At 51.3% G+C, this 18,575-nt stretch overlaps 4 protein-coding genes across 4 annotated transcripts; 2 read left to right on the top strand and 2 right to left on the bottom strand.

Moving 5' to 3' along the window:
* Positions 1-395: 395 nt before the first annotated feature.
* Positions 396-2,157, top strand: AAFC00_003893 (uncharacterized protein; the record flags this gene model as incomplete). The annotated part of the gene is made up of 3 exons (XM_069343439.1): positions 396-641; positions 704-2,020; positions 2,083-2,157. The coding sequence occupies 3 exons, from the start codon at positions 396-398 to the stop codon at positions 2,155-2,157; spliced, it is 1,638 nt and encodes a 545-aa protein (XP_069201263.1).
* Positions 2,158-8,495: 6,338 nt separating this feature from the next.
* AAFC00_003892 (uncharacterized protein) lies at positions 8,496-10,523 on the top strand (the record flags this gene model as incomplete). Its single annotated transcript, XM_069343438.1, has 10 exons — positions 8,496-8,591; positions 8,647-8,691; positions 8,742-8,776; positions 8,834-9,095; positions 9,157-9,197; positions 9,250-9,284; positions 9,340-9,455; positions 9,512-9,977; positions 10,037-10,060; positions 10,171-10,523. The coding sequence occupies 10 exons, from the start codon at positions 8,496-8,498 to the stop codon at positions 10,521-10,523; spliced, it is 1,473 nt and encodes a 490-aa protein (XP_069201262.1).
* A 762-nt stretch (positions 10,524-11,285) lies between these two features.
* On the bottom strand, positions 11,286-12,836 carry AAFC00_003891 (uncharacterized protein; the record flags this gene model as incomplete). The annotated part of the gene is made up of 1 exon (XM_069343437.1): positions 11,286-12,836. One exon carries the CDS (start codon positions 12,834-12,836, stop codon positions 11,286-11,288), a length of 1,551 nt encoding a protein of 516 aa, XP_069201261.1.
* Positions 12,837-16,477: 3,641 nt separating this feature from the next.
* On the bottom strand, positions 16,478-17,771 carry AAFC00_003890 (uncharacterized protein; the record flags this gene model as incomplete). The annotated part of the gene is made up of 5 exons (XM_069343436.1): positions 16,478-16,580; positions 16,632-16,756; positions 16,809-17,260; positions 17,312-17,597; positions 17,667-17,771. 5 exons carry the CDS (start codon positions 17,769-17,771, stop codon positions 16,478-16,480), a joined length of 1,071 nt encoding a protein of 356 aa, XP_069201260.1.
* Between the last annotated feature and the right edge of the window lie 804 nt (positions 17,772-18,575).

Below are 18,575 nucleotides of genomic sequence, written 5' to 3'. Positions count from 1 at the left end.
GCTGATTTCCTGCCCAAAATCGAACCATATCTGCTTTGGTGTTGGTGATTGAATCTTGTGCAAGCGGAGTGTGGTTTTAGTTGTTGCTGCTTTGGTGTTTCTCTCAGACGCAATATAGAATCATCTTGTTTCCCATTTGCTGTAATTCCTGTTTCCTAGTCTCGGTCCAAGTTCAGGGCGGACATCGGCGTGTTGTCTCCATCAAGTTTCTGTCCCTCTTCATCTCGTGTCTCTGTCTTTCTCTATTGCCGTTGAGGAGTTTCGGTTGGGTCTGTTGTCCTCCGCTTCTTTTTTCTGTATAACTCTCCACTCCCCTGATTTCTACTCCCCCGCCACGCCAACTCTTGCATTTACACATCAACAACAGAACGGAAAAATAAACTCTACCATCCACGATGGGTTTATCAGGGGATGTCACGCAGTGGGCGTCGGCGCGTCTTGAGGGACAACCAGTGTACCTGCTCGCAGTCATTGGAATCGGTGCATTCATCACGGCCGCCTGTCTCTTGAACGTGGCGAGTCAATTGCTACGAAGGAAGAGCAGTGAGCCGCCATTGGTGTTTCACTGGGTGCCCTTTATTGGTAGCACTGTCACGTATGGCATGGAGCCCTACAAGTTCTTTTCTCGTTGCCGCGAGCAGGTATGATTGTCCCCGAGTGTCTGATTCAATTGACTGCCAACTGACGCAATCTATGTTCACAGTATGGCGACGTCTTCACGTTCATCCTCCTCGGCAAGAAGACCACCGTCTGCCTGGGCACCAAGGGAAACGACTTCATCCTGAACGGCAAGCTCAAGGATGTTTGCGCCGAGGAAATCTATAGCCCGTTGACCACTCCTGTCTTCGGTCCTGATGTCGTCTACGATTGCCCCAATTCGAAGCTCATGGAACAGAAGAAGTTCATCAAGTTCGGCCTGACCTCAGACTCTCTCCGGTCCTACGTCCAGTTGATCGCATCCGAAACCGAGGCTTACATGAAGACTTCTCCTTACTTCAAGGGCCAAAAGGGCTCCATCGACGTGCCCAAGGCCGTGGCCGAATTGACCATCTACACCGCCAGTCGCTCTCTGCAGGGCAAGGAAGTGCGCGACAAGTTTGACGGAACCTTTGCCGACCTTTTCCACGATCTCGACATGGGCTTCACCCCGATCAACTTCATGTTGCCCTGGGCTCCTCTGCCCCAGAACCGGAGACGCGATTACGCCCAGCAGAAGATGAGCCAAACCTACATGGACATCATCAAGGCACGAAGAGAGGCACTTGCCAAGGGTGAAGAAGCCGGAGAGAAGGACATGATATGGAACTTGATGACCTGCCAGTACAAGGACGGCGTCCAGATTCCTGACAGAGAGATTGCCAACATGATGATTGCTCTGCTTATGGCCGGTCAACACAGCTCTGCCTCTACCTTTTCGTGGATCATGCTTCGTCTCGCCTCTCGACCTGACATCATGGAGGAATTGTTGGAAGAGCAGAAGCGCGTCCTGGGAGATGATCTTCCCGATCTGACTTTCGAGGACCTCTCTCGTCTTCCCCTGCACGCCCAGACCGTCAAGGAGACGCTGCGTATGCACAGTCCCATTCACAGCATCATGCGCGCCGTCAAGTCTCCCATGCCCGTCGAAGGCACTCCATACGTCATCCCCACCGACCACGTCCTCCTCGCCGCGCCCGGCGTGACCTCCAAGTCCACCGAGTACTTCCCCGAGCCCGCACTCTGGGAGCCTCACCGCTGGGACGCCAGCACGGCAAAGACCGCCGACGACGACAGATACGCCAAACTCAAGCCCAAGATCGCTGCCTCCGCCCTCGATGAAGACGAAAAGACGGATTACGGATACGGAATGGTCAGCAAGGGCGCCTCGTCGCCGTACCTACCTTTCGGAGCCGGCAGACATCGCTGCATCGGAGAGCAGTTTGCGTATGTCCAGCTTCAGACGATCCTCGCGACTATGGTCAGGACGTTCAAGTTCCGTAATCTGGAGGGTGTGGAGGGTGTTGTTGGCACTGATTACTCTGTAAGTGTTTTTCTGTCTATTCTCTCTGTTTGAATCCCGGAAAGCTGACTCTTGTTACATAGTCGTTATTCTCGCGCCCCCTCAGCCCCGCCGTAGTTCAATACGAGCGCAGAGCAGCTGCAGAGGAGAGTGGTTGAGCAAGTACATAAAGTGTTGCTCCCATCCGACCAAGGCCTGTCGTTGAAGTGGATTGTGTAATGTGTGTGTGTCTATATCCTTCTCCGCGCCTTAGATGAACTGTTTCTTGTTAAATGTATGAATTGCTATCAAATGGGCATGCATGAAGAATAAGCCCTATTTCCTTTTTTTCCTCTTCGCCTTCTTTCTGATTCTCTGACTGTCAATGGTTTTCTGTCTTTCTTGTGAATGGAGTTAGTGTGTGAAGAATGCGAAAACAGTCAATGTGTTACAGACGATGGAGAAGACGATAGAGGAGACGATAGCGAAGACGAAAGACGATGGGAAATTATACAGCCTTCGCACAAGCTAAACAGTATAAGAACCACCTCACATGGACTTTCACAGGGAATGCTGCTCCTGATTCGTACAGACTTACTGTATGCTTGTCGAGAGAGGAGAAGGCAAGACATAGCCATAGCCAAGCCCATAAGACAGCTCAGAACCAAAGCAACACTGTCCCGAAGCACAGTAAAGCTACAACATCATCATGGAAGAAAAACATACTCATCTACGCACGACAGTCTACGCACGACAGAGCAAGGAACGGGTGTGAAGCAGGATATCTCCACGTCATGGCAGAGTGTGCCACGGGATGGCAGATTGTCTGTGCTAAAGACGGGGTGTCCCCACCTCTTATGAGGAAAGTACTTGAGGCTAGAAACTCGCACTCGCCTAGAGAGATAGAGCGGCTTCTGACATGACTGTGCAAGAGCGCAGAACGTCTGATGAGAAGCTGAGCAGAGCAGAGCAGAGTGTGCCCAACAAGCGCAGATAAAGGGGGACGGAAAAAAAGGGAGGTAGACCAGCGGCACAATTCCTTTCCAAAAGCACAATATCATGGATAGCAGATGGAGCATCTCCTGCAATCCAAACCATGCCTTTGATGAGACGACTGTCGTAGCATGCTATGGTACAGGCACAAGCGACAAAGAACAATCATCTGCACGAAGCCAGAAGGAGAGCGTCTATACGCTAGCGTTCACACGCAAGGTAGATAGAGCATCTCCATTGCGCAGATCTTGCCTATACCAATCCCATGAGATGCATCATGCATATGAGGAATGAACGTGGCTACCGTTTTGTGCGCACGTCTGTCTCCGTCCCTCGTTTGTCTTTTTACTGTGCTTGAACTACTTATATCGAGGGATGTCGAGGTTACGAGGTATGTCGTGACGGGCGTCTACGGCGGTAGTACTTCGGTCTCGATTGTCGAAGTTATCTGCGCTGTAGTGGGCGGGTATGAGGACTTTGTAGGGGTTTCTTCTTCATAGCGTTCTCGCTGGGTAGACAGGTAGGTGGGTAGGTAGATAGTTCAGTGAGCGGGTGGATCAGTAAGGTAAATAGATGCATGGATCAAGTATATGATCAGACAGGAAGGCATAGGACTATTAAGCCAAATGACTAGGTAGTTGACTCGCGAGATACATGACAGAGGGACTAATAGATATCTGCTTGCTCGTCTACTTGTCTGCTCAATCGATCGACAGTCAGAGAGAACAGTGCAACATCAGAGAAAGGGGGAGATAGAATGTCGAAGGACAAGCAGCAGAGCAAGGAAGAAAGATGCTGTCAAAGGCTTTTCCATGTATATTCGCGTATCAGCTTCTTAACAAGACAAGAGGTCGTCCGTCGAGAGGTAGAAGAGACAAACAGTTGATCATGGAGTAGATCGAACTGATCAGAGGCCTAAGGTTGGGTATTCGTCAAAAACAAAGACCGCAGCGGAGGAAGTAGCTCGATACATCTAGATACCGCCCTTGTCTTGTCCTTTGCAGTCTCTGGCTTTCATGTTTGCATTGATGGACTGGGTCATGTTCGCCTGATGGCATAGACATGGTCTTCTTCGTCAGGTATAAGTACAGGTATGGGCATAGGCGTGTGTATATCAATTTGCTAGGTAACCTCTCTTCATCTCATTTCTTTTCTTGTTCACTGTGTTCGTTTTGAGGGGAGCGGACGGTTTTTGTGATTGTGTTTTCAATTCGGGTACTACTAAAACCTAGAATAATCGTTCCTGAACTCCATGAAATGCCATCGCTATGCGTATACGGACGCATGCTTAACTAATGAGTAAGCTCAGGAAGGAAAGTGAAAAGGGAAAAAAGGAAAGGAAAGCAGAAACGGACCAACAGCCTTCTGCAACTCCCCCAATTATGCTCCCGTCTGCTCTGTCCAATCCACCAAGGCGTCGTCGATCTGATCCTCTCGGACAGATCATGCCATTTGCGCCTACTTGTCTCCGAAATCCATGAGATCGCCAATGTCTTCGATCATGCTCTTGCTGTCGTCCTCGAAGTCCATCAGGTCAATGGTTGCGCCTGCGGAAGTGAAGGTCTTGTCGGTTTCAGGCTCAGGAATGGTCTTGCCCTCCTTGATAGCGAAAGGGACAACGCGTGGGTTAAGCGCGTTCTTTGGACCAGTCTTGGTGTCAGTCTGAGAGGAGTTGCCGGGCGCATAGCAGCTAGAGTCCAAAAAAGTCGCATACTTTGTCTCAGGGACAGCCTTGTGTTCGGCCTGCTTGGAAGGAAAGACCGCATGGCAACTGGCGTCCAAAGACAACGAAGAAGGAATGTCCCTAGCGCAAGGATCTTCAACACAAACAATATGAGCCTTCACGAGGTATGGTTTGAATGAATTGTCCAAGCGTGCGATAACTCTCCCCGCAGTCCTCACAGAAACCATGTCCAAGCGAATCTCATCGTCATCGGTGCGGCAGGCCTTGATGAACGCCTTCTTTTTGTCAATGGTATCACAGCCGACGATATAGCTTTGCATAAGATCTTCAACAACCTCCGCCAGGGGCTTCGATGGAGGGACCCCGAAGAGAGCGAGACAACGGGTACACTGGAGGTTCACGATTGCATCCTGCTCGCCTGCAGACAGAGGGTGAGTGGGACTGTTGAGGATTCCGACTGTCATCTTGGGGCCGTATATGGTAGCGCCGTTCTTGTGGGGGCCCTGGCCTCCGTTGGCATGTTTGACAAAATTGCGAGCAGAATCCTCGCGCAAGAAAACAATGAATGCGCTGTTGGTACCGCAGATCGACTTTGTATCCATGTACTTGATCGAAACCACCAAGCCGCCGCAGACTTTGGCTGTGAGTTCCGCCAGTTTCATCTGTGGGGGTATGCCTTGGACGAGGACCGTGCGGTAGACATCAGTGTCTGTTGGTGAGACCCGATATGCGAGCATTCTGAGAGTAGCCTGTTTGTCCTCCTGGGCATCAAGATGATGGGGTTGCTCTGATCTGCGCCTGATCGCGTGCTCGATGTTGGGCAACTGAGAAGAAGTACCAATAGCATCGTGGGAAGAAGCAGCAGTGGCATCGTGAGACGCGATGTTCGGAGTTAGAGATTCGCCATGATTGGTCGCGTCGACGTGGTTGACATCAGGCTGTTCCTCGGTCGCCTCATCAACGACAACCAAGTCTTCCATGGATGTCTCGTTCTTCAATGCCTTGGTCTGTGGCGAGCCGGAGTATCCGTGGCGGACATGGTAGTCTCTGCTGGCCTGAAATTCAGAAGACGGAGAATTCTCAGGGGCTGCTGGCCAAACGGATTCGTTGCGTATGAGGGCCAATGGAGAGTAACCCATCATGTCTTCACCATCAGTGGCTACAGGATGACCTGGGTCCATCTGAGAACCGCTAGAGGCATTTGGTCTGCTATCGCCATGACAAGTGCGATACAAGTGACGTGGCGAAGGAAGGACATAAGGACAAGAAGTGGAGGGACTGACCGATTTTGCTGCAGGAGGCGCATAAAAGACGTCTTCCTCTGGTTCCTCGCGACGCACTGCAGGGTCAGGGGCACCTTCAGTCAAGCTGTTGGTCTTGATGTTTGAACCGCTTGTGGACTTCATCACAAGGCCGGTACTAGGAGTAGTAGTCTGGGCATTCGCAGCTTGACCATTTCCTACAGAAGTAACATTCTCGTCATTGGCGCGATCAACATCCATATTATTAATCGTGGAGAAGCTCTTTGGAGACATGCGATCACATGTCTTGCGGTGCTCCTGAAGCTTCTTCTTCAGGAGGTTAGCCTTCCAATGGCCCAAGGTGATCTTACCAGCGACGCTGGATGGGGAAGTCTGCTGAGCGCCCGACTGGTGCGAGCGAAATTGCTCGACGAGATAAGAACAGTTCTGCTCTGCCATCTCTCTTTTCTTTTGCTCAAGCTTGACCTCAGCTTCGAGCACAGCGATGCGAGCCAACAGTGCAGAGACATTTGCGACACAATAAGATGAGTGGATAGTGTCGCCACGTGCACAAGAGTGTCCTGTCGATGGAGGAGTGAAAACGGGTAGAAAACGCTGAGAGCTTGAAGTCAGAGGAGTGCAGAATGCTGCAGGATGGCACTCTTTATGGCGACAGCATCCCATCGCGACAGGGCTAGTAGGAGGCTGCATAATGAGTAGGCGCCTCTCAAGAGATGTTAGTAAAGATTCTGTTCTGATGATGGGTAGAGAGGAATGATTGAGAGGAGGAGAACAGAGAGCTCATGTGTAAAATAGGAGGCTGGGTGTTGAGTAAAGAAGAAGGAGGTGAACCTACGAAGAAGCGATCAAGTGGGTAACCAAATGGGGCGCTAGCGCGTAACTAAGAGAAGGCTGTAGAACCAATGCCAGAACCAAGTGAGATGAGCCCATCTACAGCATGTCAAGAGGGTGGCTGGTGTCAAGTGAATAGATGGAGAGGCGATTGAGGAGAGATGGAGGTGGTCCGCGCCACATACAGGCCGCCACATATCCAGCGCCACATCGTACATGATGGGGACAACCACAGCTCACTAGCGCGACAGTCAACATAGCAATGCCGCAATCCATGGACCACCATCTGTGACGCCTAATAGCGGTCTCTGATCAATCAAAAAGTCATGCAGACAGTGAATGATAGTGAGGTGCCGGGATATCTTCATCATCCCTTATCATCATACCTGCATTGGGCTTTGTCGCATCAAGCTGGAATGGACATCGCAACGTAAGCAAAGATCAATAAGTTCCAATCCGAAGGTTCATTGATATTCTTTCATTAATCCAGCTGATATAACCAAGCCTCGGGAGTACTCGAAGTGAGCAGCGATAGATCAGCCATCAAGAACACCACTAGTCAGGGCACTCCAGCATATTCCGGTCGACTCGATCTCTATGTCCAATTGTAAGATGGAAGTGAGTCAATCTCGACATTTCCCAATGCAAGAGAAGGCGATCGGAATCTTCGCGACAGTCCAGTACACTCATCCATCCCAAGGGAAGTCACAGCGAGCAAAGAGCGACATGTCCGCAACACACCAGTCCAGAAGGCCTAGATCCAAACCATCGACCAGGACGCGGGCATGAAGAGCTACAAGGCCATTCTTCGACGTTCATTTGTGTCCAGGTACGACAGGACTTTCGTCGGGGGTAGAGAACTATCAGTGTCTTGGTCATCCCTCATTCGTTTCAGGACATAGCAGAGACTCGGATCGAAAGCCATTATCTGCACAAGATGCGCAATGCACCGATGTCAGGGGTACGTGAGATAGTAGATATTTTGGTCCTGGAATCACGGTCGAGTCCCCTTTGTGGTTTCGTTACCTGGTTTCATCAAGAATCCGGTCACAACGTATAGAGTCTGGAATGAGCTACGACTCAAGGCGACATTGGATTGGACACAATAATACCAGTTATCTGGATCATGAGGATACTCTACATTGTCCATGGCACTACTCCGGATCCTGGAGGACTGCACACAGTACCTTTCGTCTAAACCGCAGAATCACTAGCTGTCATCTTCTGATACCCAGGGCCGGAAAGCCAAGTCATGACCAAGTCCGCCGAATCATCTCGATGGAAGACCAAGAGTGCCTAGAAAAGAGAACGTGCTACATGCTAGACACTTATATCCGGGTGGTGAAGAACGGGTCGTCGGGCCAGTGGGCGGTTGTAGTCTGCCGTTGCTGCATGCACAGATTCGCTCCGGGCAGAACTTTACCCCCGGAAACCCCGCAATTGGCATCCCCCACAGTGCAGATCTATACCCACAACGTGACATGTGTGGGTGCCTCGGTCGTCCAATCCTGTGCAAGCCATTGACGTCTCAATCACTCAAGACTTTGTATCGTGTGGGTCATTGTGACCGTTGCTTGCGGTATCGAGATATTGGCGGCAGTCATCGATGGTCGCTCGTTCTTTTTTAGGAGGGCTGTTTCCCTCCTAATCATATTGGAGGGCCCCAGGTCTTTATCTTTCCACTTCTCCCTACTACTGATAGCGACTCTCTCATCCATCTTCCGGTACACTCAGCCCATTAGAAACAATGGATGTGGAATCGAAGCTCAAGGCTTCTCACTATGAAGACGTTGACTTCAATCATCCAGATGCTGGACTTTCAGATGAGGAGAGAGCCGCAATAGTATGTGAACCAAGCCTTGGTATCTCCAGAAGTTGAGGCTCACACGTTGATTTAGGACAAGAAGCTTTTACGCAAGCTTGATCTCAAGCTAATTCCTTGGGTATGTATTGACCAAGACGGTGGAGTTGACAAGCCTCTAACGGGTCACAGCTCTGTTTTCTCTATCTCATCAGTTTCCTCGACCGGTAAGTCAAATGGCAATATGATCTTGTTGTACTAGCCTCTGACGATTGTGAGTATAGAACAAACATCGGCAACGCAAAGATCGATGGTCTGGTCGAGGACTTGAATTTGACGGATGGACAGTATACCGCTTCACTGTCGATCTTCTTCGTTTCTTATTCGGTGTTCGAACCATTGACAAATGTGTTACTGAAGAGGCTTCGGCCGAGTATTTTCCTGCCTTTGATCATGATCATTTGGGGGATATGCAGTGTTTGCTTGGGTCTGGTTCATAATTTTGCTGGTCTCGCCACTGCAAGATGGTTCTTGGGCATGGCAGAGGTATGACAGCTACCATGATCGCAAGCCTTTCTCGTATTGATGCTGACTTTATATCATAAAGGCCGGTCTTTTTCCTGGCGTCAACTATTACTTGAGCTGCTGGTGCGTAGATCTCCAGCTAACATGAACCTTATGCATATGCTGACTTTCTCAGGTACAAACGATCTGAGTTGGGTATTCGCGCAGCTAGTGAGACACACTGTCTGATGATGATCTAAACAACCCGAGTTGACATGGGACCCAGTTTTCTTCTCCGCTGCAGCTCTCGCAGGAAGTTTCGGTGGCTTGCTCGCAGCAGGTATTGCACAGATGAGGGGTGTAGGAGGAAAGCCCGGTTGGGCATGGATCTTCATCTTAGAAGTGAGTCTACACATCAATCGCTCTTGGGGTGAGTATTTCTGACTATGACAAAACAGGGTCTGGCAACAGTAGTGGTAGGAGTAGTTTCGTACTGGATGGTCCAGGACTTCCCCGACCAAGCCACTTTCCTCAACGAAGAAGACAAACAGCGAGTGCTGGCGCGTTTGAGAGAAGACGGCCAAGCGTCCGCCGACCACGAGGAGTTCAAGATGAAATACTTCTGGGAAAGTGTGCTCGACTGGAAGACGTTTGCTTTCGCAATCATCTATATGGGATGTGATGGAGCGCTCTATGCGTTTTCTTTGTTTCTTCCCACCATTATTGGCCAGCTGGGATACTCGAGCACGACGGCCAACTTATTGTCGGTGCCACCTTATGCTGCCGCCGCTGTCTTGACGGTTGTCGTCGGCTGGATCGCAGACAGGACCAAGAAGAGAGGCATGTGTAACATCTTCACCAGTCTTCTCGGAATGGCCGGGTTTAGTATGTTGCTCGGATCACAGCAGCCTGGAGTCAAATACGGTATGCTTTGCTGGTGCTTTTGTTGTTTCTGACGATTTGCTGACCTTTATCGTCTGTAGCTGGAACTTTTCTCGGAGCACTAGGTGAGACCACACTCCCTCACCCCGCAAATTTTACCTTGAGTGTTTCCTAACTCTCCCCCACACCCCACAAATCCCGACTTCGAGTCCCTCCACTGACACCTTTTTCCCAGGAATCTACCCCTGCGTCTCCAACACAATATCATGGGCCGCAAACAACGTCGAAGGCTCGTACAAGCGCGGCGTGACTATCGGCTTCGTGATTGGCTGGGGAAATTTGAACGGCGTGGTTTCCAGCAACATATACCGCGCAAAGGACAAGCCGCAGTACTACGTCGGGCACGCGGTAGTGCTAGCGTACATGACGCTGTTCCTCTTCGGCGGCAGCGTCGCGACGCATTTCGCGCTGCAGGCGGAGAACAAGAAGAGGGCGGAGGGCAAGAGGGACGCGTGGGTTGAGGGACTCGACGAGGCTGAAGTCAAGATGTTGGGGGACAAGAGGCCAGATTTCGTTTATACGACGTAGATGTGGTGTCTATGCGGCGTGGAGGGATGGAACGACGTGTATGTGGTACGGCGAGGCAAGGTGGGTGTTGGAGGTGGTGTCGCAAGACGGTTCTCAGACGCTCGTGAAATGGAATGGGAAAACCCACCTTGATTTGCAGCATTGACCACTTTACCAAAGTCCACTATGACATGGGAGAGGGGATTGAAACTTGCGTCCAAAGTGATAGAAACAGCGGGGTAAGAGGTGTAAGTGGGAGGGGGCCAAATCCACAACAAGGACAAGAGTGCAAGGAATATAGAAAGCGACACAGGGGATCAGAGAACGCAGCGATCCCTGTTAGACAACGTAAAGTTTAAAAAGACTGTGAACATGTGATGAACCAAGGTCTGTTCGATAAATGGAAAAAAGGATGTGAGACAACCCACTCGCCTTGAAGGTGGGGAATACCATTACTGTGACAGGGCGGGGAAAGCAAAGATGAATAATTACCTTACCTGGTCGAGGAATATTGTAGAGCCTGTTGATCAGAGAGTGTCAAGTCTGATGAGGCGTAATGCGATGTAATATGATGGTTCAATGTACAAAGAGGGAAAAGGGCGGGAGAGAGTCGCTGCAATAGGGATGGAGGGAGATATGGACAATATTGCGAAACCACTGGATCGAACAACGTCAAGTCTAATGCCTAGAATTTGATACGACAAGATTTTCATCAAAAAAGCAGAAGAAAATCCACTCGCCTCGAGAACCGGAACACATAAATCTTGATCGGGACTAAAGACTCTAATGACACCAGATGCGAACCTGCTTATCCTGGCCTCCAGAGCCCACACGATCGCCATCAGGACTCCAGTCAACAGCAAACACCTGATCCTTGTGGCCCGGCAGATCCTCCTTCAGCTTCCCCGTCTTGACGTCCCAGACCTTGAGCGTCGTGTCCTTGCTTCCACTGACTAGAAGACGACTGTCGGCGCTGAATGCGACTTGATACACGGGGCCGACGTGACCTTTGAGAGTTGAGATAAAGGTTCCGTCGGCGGCGTTCCACAGCTTGATCAAGTTGTCGAAGCCCGCCGAGGCGAGCAGTAGCCCGTCGGGCGAGAAAGTCACGTGGTTGACCTGTTTCTGATGGCCGAGCAGCCTCGTGATGGGTTTCGTCGACTGCGCCGGGTTCCACAGGTAGATTGTGCAGTCGTCGCTGGCGGAGACGAGGCGCTCGACGAGCTTGCCTTCGTTATTGTGGGTGTTGACTCCTGCGGCTGTTTCGAAGCGCTCTTTTGCTTTGGCGCGCTTCTCGTCTTCGGTTTCCGGCACGCCCTTCTTGCCCGTGTGGTCGTGGTATGCGGTGCGCAGGGCGAAGTCGGTCGATAGCGCCAGATGGTTGACCCAGTGTGCGTGCGCGGAGAGAGTGTGGATCAGGCGTTGCGTGTCGGCGTCCCAGACTTTGATTGTCTTGTCGTGGCTCGCCGTGTATATATGTCCTGTGCCGCCCCACTTGACGCACGAGACGCAGCCTTTGTGGCCGGTCAGGGCGCCGTCTGCTCGCTTGTTCGTGCAGTCCCAGATCCTGACTGTGCCGTCTTTTGACGCCGACGCCAGACGCGGTCGTCCACTCTGTTGCATGTGATAGGGCTCCCACGAAAGAGACGTCACCCACTTTGTGTGTCCTTTCAGAGGGCCGCCGAGCTGCTTGCCGGTGGCAGGATCCCATAATCGCACTGTGTTGTCCATGCTGCCTGTGGCGAGGATCTGGCCATTGGGGGAAAAGCTGACGGCCAGCACCCAGCCAGTGTGTCCACCGAGAGTGTGTAAGGGGGTTCCCGTGTCGCAGTCCCAGATGCGCGCCGTCTTGTCTCCGCTTCCAGTCGCCAGACGCGATGATGTCGAGGGTGAGAACTGAGTTGCGAGGATGGACTCGCCATGTCCGCTGATACTGGCCGAGCACCGCGTCACGGCCTTTACTCTAAACACAGCCTCTGCACGACACGGGATATTCAGTTGTACTTCAGTGGTCGAGTCCCCAGATAAAAAGGCAGAGATGATGGCCTGCTGGTCAAAGTCGCCATCGCCCAGAGGATTGTAGAACCGATAGGGTAGTCGCTCTCCGGGATCTTCACGTCCTAACAGAGTATTGAGAAGGAGAGAAAGATTCTTGGGACTCAGATCAGACAGGGGAATTGCTGTGACGGGTCCTTGTGCTTCGCCAGTGTCTGCATCCGTGAACTGAATGCGTTGTATTCCCTGCGGCACTTGCTCTGGCAGAATCTGCTCTCGGGCGCGCGCTGAGGCTGCCGTCTTCTGGCGTTTCGACGCTGGTGGCACAACGGTAGCCATGACGATGATGGATATCACCGGAAAATGAGATAAAAAAATCAATCGTCACTACAAAGTAGATGATTCTTCTTTTTTCTTTAACACAGTAAAGCCAATCGCGGACATGAGAATTATATCTCCGTCCTTGGCATACTGGCGTCCCGTCAAATGGCCAGAACGGGTTAAAGCCCCCGAAGGAAGCCTTCTCCACAACCTCTCCACAGCCACACGGACGCCTCTTTCATACCTTATATATCATACATCTCAATCATATACTGCATCTCATACTCTGAAACCACACATTTTCCCAAGTCTACACTACATTTTCACATGCTCACACCAAGCCTCGCACTACAGCTTTGAACATATGATCGTCAGAAACTCGAGTCTCGGCGCTGGTCTCGGCGTCTCAGCGTGACAGCATTTCTATTATCATACATTGGATCGCAAAGGTCGTCCAGCTACAGTGATGGCTATGTACTGTACAAGTCATCTTTCATCCCCAAACTCCTGTTATCCCATCCCCTTTGTATAACGTCACATCAATCTCCTGAGCAAACTTCCCGAATCGGTATTATATCCTCTCTGGATAGAATTTCATGCTAGGTAGAGTAAAGGCAAAAGTCAAGTATATGCCCTCCCTTCTTTTGTGTCTGTAAAGAAACAAGATCATGTCCGTCGTCTGTTCCTTGACCAGCAGAACAAACACCTGAATTCTGCTGCCTGCATTGTTTTTCCCCATCATCTCCCATATCCCCTGTCGCATGTTTCGTCTGTCGTCTCCTATCGTACAATTCATCGTCGTCATAACCATAAGCCATTGGTGATAGAAGCAAGTAAAAAGGTCCACTATGGCAAGCATCATGACGGGCACTTCGAGCAGCGAGATCCCCTTGGCCGCAATCGAGACGGCGGTATGCACTAGTAGATACTGCCTATCCTCATTGGTGAAAGGACCTCGAGCAATGCAGCTCACTGCTCAGAGCTTGGAATCGACACCGTCTGCTGGTCATCACTTCCGCCAACGTTGCCTCCCTGCTGCATACCGAGGTACAGAGGGTTGACGATTCCGGGACCGGTGCTGTCGTGAGCATACAGGTCCCACGATGGCAGGGCTTGCTGGTCAAGCCCAAAGGTGTTGGCATAGAATCCCTGGCATGGGTAGAATGTCTGGGGTGCAAAGTAAGCTGCATCGTTAGACCCATAGTTGGCAAGCAGAGGAAGTCTGGTGTCACTCCCTTGATCAGGCGGCGCTGGTGGACAGAACCCAGAAGTCAGAGTGGCCATTGTGGCGGGACTGTCAAAGGTAGCCTCGGTGCGGGCTGTTTGTGCCCCCATCTGTCGCCTGTCGGTGCCCCTGTCGGTGCCCCCGTCAACGACGCCGCCAACGCCGCCCACCGTGTCTTGTGAAGGCTGATGACTGTCTGTGACAGCCGCCCGTCTAGCCCGGCCTCTGCGCTGGTGCCTGGTAGCCGCGGTCCGATCGGCCTGGGCTTCGTCGCGATCCAAGGCCTTCTTCCGAGGGGCTCCTTTTGCTTTCTTGATACGGGGAGGCGTTTCCTCTCCGGGAAGCGGGCTGTCGCCGTCATCTGGCAGGGCTGGGATCGGGCGAGACCTGCAGAGGGTGCCGTCGGCGCTGTAGATGTTCTCAATGGCTTCAATCGTCTTGGATGCAGCCTCGAGTTGCTTCACGACTGAGGTGTCCTTCTTCTGGTTTCTCTTGCGCCTCTGCTCGAGGGGTGCCGCGTCAAACATATCCATGCCAGGCCACACAACTCCCTTAATCTTGCTTTGACCCTTGTTCTCCTCGCCTTGCTCATCGCTTTCACCAATGGATTGACTCTGAGCCTGTTGGAAAGGAACCATGTTTGGTCCAAGTCCGGGCACAAACGAGGCCTCGCTGGAAGTTTCAACCTGGCCCTCCGATGCTGCAGGGACAAACATATAAGGGGCAGGGTGCCAAAGCGGCATGGCATTGGTGTAGGAATGCTGGTGACCCTGGGTGTTTGTTGAGTCGGCATACGACGTATTCATGGATGTTGCACCACGGGGCAGCGCCTCGGTCTTGACCATCGGGTGGAGGGCGAGACGTGGATCGACTGCATGTTCATGCTGGGATCCGCCGGGGAAAAGTGCGTAGGCTGGCTGCATCTGGTAGTGGGTCGTAGGTGCTGTCACAACACGTCAATACGGTCGAGAATTAGGGATACTCAATGTCAACTTACCAGGCATGGAATTGCTTGCACTGCGCAACTTGGCGTTACGCTTCTCCTTTTGGCTCAACCGGTTCGACATGAGATCCTCGATGTGCCATTGAGCATACCAAGTGTCGTAGTCTCGGATGAGCTGACGAAACGCCTCCTCGCTGGACGCCTTGACTTTGATTTTGTAGTAAGTCGAAAGATGACCCTTGCTGGCGATATGGGTGAGCAGATGAGAAACATCGCTGAAATCGGGTTTTTCGGGACAGATGTGGCAATGCAATGGGATGGCGTCTGGCAGGAATGCCTGACCCATATGCATTGCGTTCATGGCTGGAGACTGTTGCAAAGTGTGCGGATTAATCGACGGTGATCAAGGTGCAGGCCGTGACTATCGCTTGCCTGAATTGAGAAATAGAAGGCAGGACGTGACACCGAGGTTACGACACAAGCAATGATGATGAGAGGGAAGTAGTAGGCACGGAAGGTCGAGAAAAGGGAAAAGTAAACAAGTGATTGTTTTGTGTCTGACGAATTGTCGTCGAATTGAATGTTTTGACTTGACTTTCGTCTTGACACAAGAGCGACCGAGGCTTGCTGTTGCTGGATGAGAAGTGGATGAATCGAAAGCGAATATTGGCAGGCGCAGTAAAGACGGAAGGAGTCAAATCAGCCCTCGACGACCTCTGTGAAGAGCTGAAGTACAGCCAGCTTGAAGTGCCCAGATGTTCGGCTTATATACACGCTCGTTTTCGTTCGACGGCTTGTGCTTTTCGTTGTTTTGGTCGTCTTGCTCTAATCGCCGTGGCGATGTCTCTTCTTCCTCTCATCGCCGCGGCGATGTTGTGTTGAGATAGCAGACGTGTTCCGGATTTCGTAGATCCCATTCAACTCGCTCATCCATCTGAGTTTCGTTGATCTGCGACTCATCCTTGGTCGCAATCAAGGAGTGTATCTTTGATAGCACACTGCTATTGAGAAATGCGTGAATGTAGATGATTTTACTCTTCGCAAGCTTTGCGATTGTTTTTGCATGGAGAGAAAAAGGTATTATAGGGTCTGTACATAGACCTGCTACCCACTCGTAGTCTGGACACTTTAGCGCCTTTGTTTGAAGATTGTTGACACTTCGATAGTTTCATCCCTGTAGAATCTTCCTCTCCCTCTTTGCTGTCTCGGGTGCTGCTTATCGCGCCTTACTTTTGCTACTCAAAGTGCTGCCATCTGCAGATGCACCTATCTTGCAATGTCCACCAATTGTCCTGAAAGCAAGGAAACAATTCGCTTCTGGTAGGTGCACTTTCTCATTTGTGTTCAAATAGGGTCATCCGTCATGATGGTACTAATGAGCAACAAACATAGAAACTGTTATGTCGCATCGACAACCAATGTTCGGAGAGAGTTCTGTGGTAGCTGACTTGTATTGTTTTTCACACCGTCAGCAGATCTGCAGCCTGGTTCTCAACGCTGTCGCTTTTTCAGGGGCTGTCCGCCACTGCAGGAACTTCTGTCAAAGTCGGATAATCGTGCCAACACACGATCCACGACCTTCTTGGGCATACAGCTTGTCATAGTATTAGCGCGCGATCCAAAGGTGACACCTCAAACCACTCACTATGTGGGGTCTATCTCCTCAAGTCCCGGGCATTTCACCAGACTTAGACCAGCAATGCCGAAATGGGTGTGAAAGACGTCCACCATGTCACCCGGGCGATCGGAGATACCGCCAAACTCGGGGTCCTGCTAGAAGGTCAGTAACACACCACGCGCTGAAGAAGTTTTAGTGGCGCACCTGTGACTTCAGTATGAACTCCATGAGCTTGCTCCCATCTATCCAGTGTAGTCGCCCGATCATTGCCAGACTGCTGACCACCCACCAGCTGTAGCAGACATCTTCCATCTTTTCAGGCCGTCCATTGAGACCACCGTTGGGAAGCTGTCTCTCGCTGAGCCAACCGGCCACGCTGTCGATATTTATCAGATTCAGTTTGTTAGCTATAGAGAGGGTTCCGACGCATGTGAAGACCTGCCCGGCGTGCGACTCTGCCCCCGGACCAGTACCGAAGCCGCCGTCGAAGTTGGCACAGGAAATGACATGGTCGACCGCTTTGTCAACGTCCACCAGTTGTAGTAAACCGAGCAGGGATAGTGCGTTGAAAGCGCCGTAAAGGAAACGTGTGTCGGTCTCTCCCCACTCGTCTCCAGCAAAGGTTCCTGTTTCGGTGTTCTGAAGACTGGCAATGACTACAGCGAATTAGTTCATGACTCTTGGGTACTGTCGAGGATAGTGCGTACACCGGCCGATGTGTTCCTTGCCCCCGGGTCTTCTTTCTTCTAGATCATCGAAGGCGTCGAGTGTTACTAGTACCTGTACAGCGCTGACCGTGTAGAGCATGTGCGGATCATGACCAGGTGCAGCTCCAAATCCTCCGTTTTCATGTAGGCAAGAGAAGATAAAGTCCAGTAAACCATCTCTCGGAAGGGCGTCGGGTTGGCCCAAGAGGTTTAATGCAGTCAGGCCCCAGTAGATTCCGTTCAGGCGCAAATGTTCGGTGAGCCAATAGTCTAGTTCATCTTTGCGCTAGCCATTCGTCAGCGGCTGCTCTCAAATAGCTGCGAGCAGAACAGCCGGCTTATGTTGTCCTCGCACAGTGTCCAAAGTTTTGATGTAGTCGACATGTTTCTGGGCGCAAAGTTGCAAGTCGGCGGGAAGTTGTTGGAAGCCGCCTCGACCGGGGCCGGCGACAAGCGACATGATCGGCAAAGGGATATATTCGGAGAGTGATGTGGCGTCTTCTTGTCGTCTATGACTGTCGATGTCAATGAGAATTACTGTATGTAGCGAAAGGTACCTAGCAGAGATGAGATGCTATATGTTACTTGATATATGATATACAGGCACAGATACACAGTGACGGGGTGCCAAGCTTTAGGACCCTTGCAGCGTACAAGTGCCTCATCCGGTTAGACTGGCCAGAGCTGCGACCATGAAACTCGGACGGAGCCAGGGCCCGCGCAGACCCTGAGCGGTTCACGGTAGTCCGATCCCGAGGGCTTTTCTGAGAGTTCAAGAGGAAAGCTTGGCATATTCTATTCATACAGTCGTCGCCGAGAGCTCAGGTAAATGCTAGTGCTAAGTCACCTACGGTACAAGTACGATGGACTCGATTTATTGAGGTACCTTAATCTTGTTAATTGTGTACAAGTGAGTAAGGTAGAGCAACAGCAAGGCTATACTCCACTTGTGTTCTGAAATCTGCGTTCATCATCCTTCCATACCGCCACAACTCTAGATACGAACTAGCCCGAGTCAGTAAACTGATGATTGCTGTCGAGTTCCACAATTGCAGTCGTCGACGAAGCCCTGTGCCCCCCTCACACCCCCAGAAACCCCTGAACGCTTACAAAAAGTACTTGTACGGTACTTGTATGTACATACCTCCTGTACCTTAAGGTGGTCGACCGCTACAAGCTGATCCACCGTGTCTTATACGAGCGCAGTCCACATTGATCCGCACAATCTCGTCCAAGCTCCCAGACAACCCAGGCAGGCTGCCGA

The sequence above is a fragment of the Neodothiora populina genome (genome assembly GCF_041146345.1).
Source record: "Neodothiora populina strain CPC 39397 chromosome Unknown canker_contig_16, whole genome shotgun sequence".
NCBI lineage: Eukaryota > Fungi > Ascomycota > Dothideomycetes > Dothideales > Dothioraceae > Neodothiora > Neodothiora populina.
The sequence above is the reverse complement of the archived record's forward strand: the minus strand, read 5'-3'. Positions and strand labels throughout refer to the sequence as shown.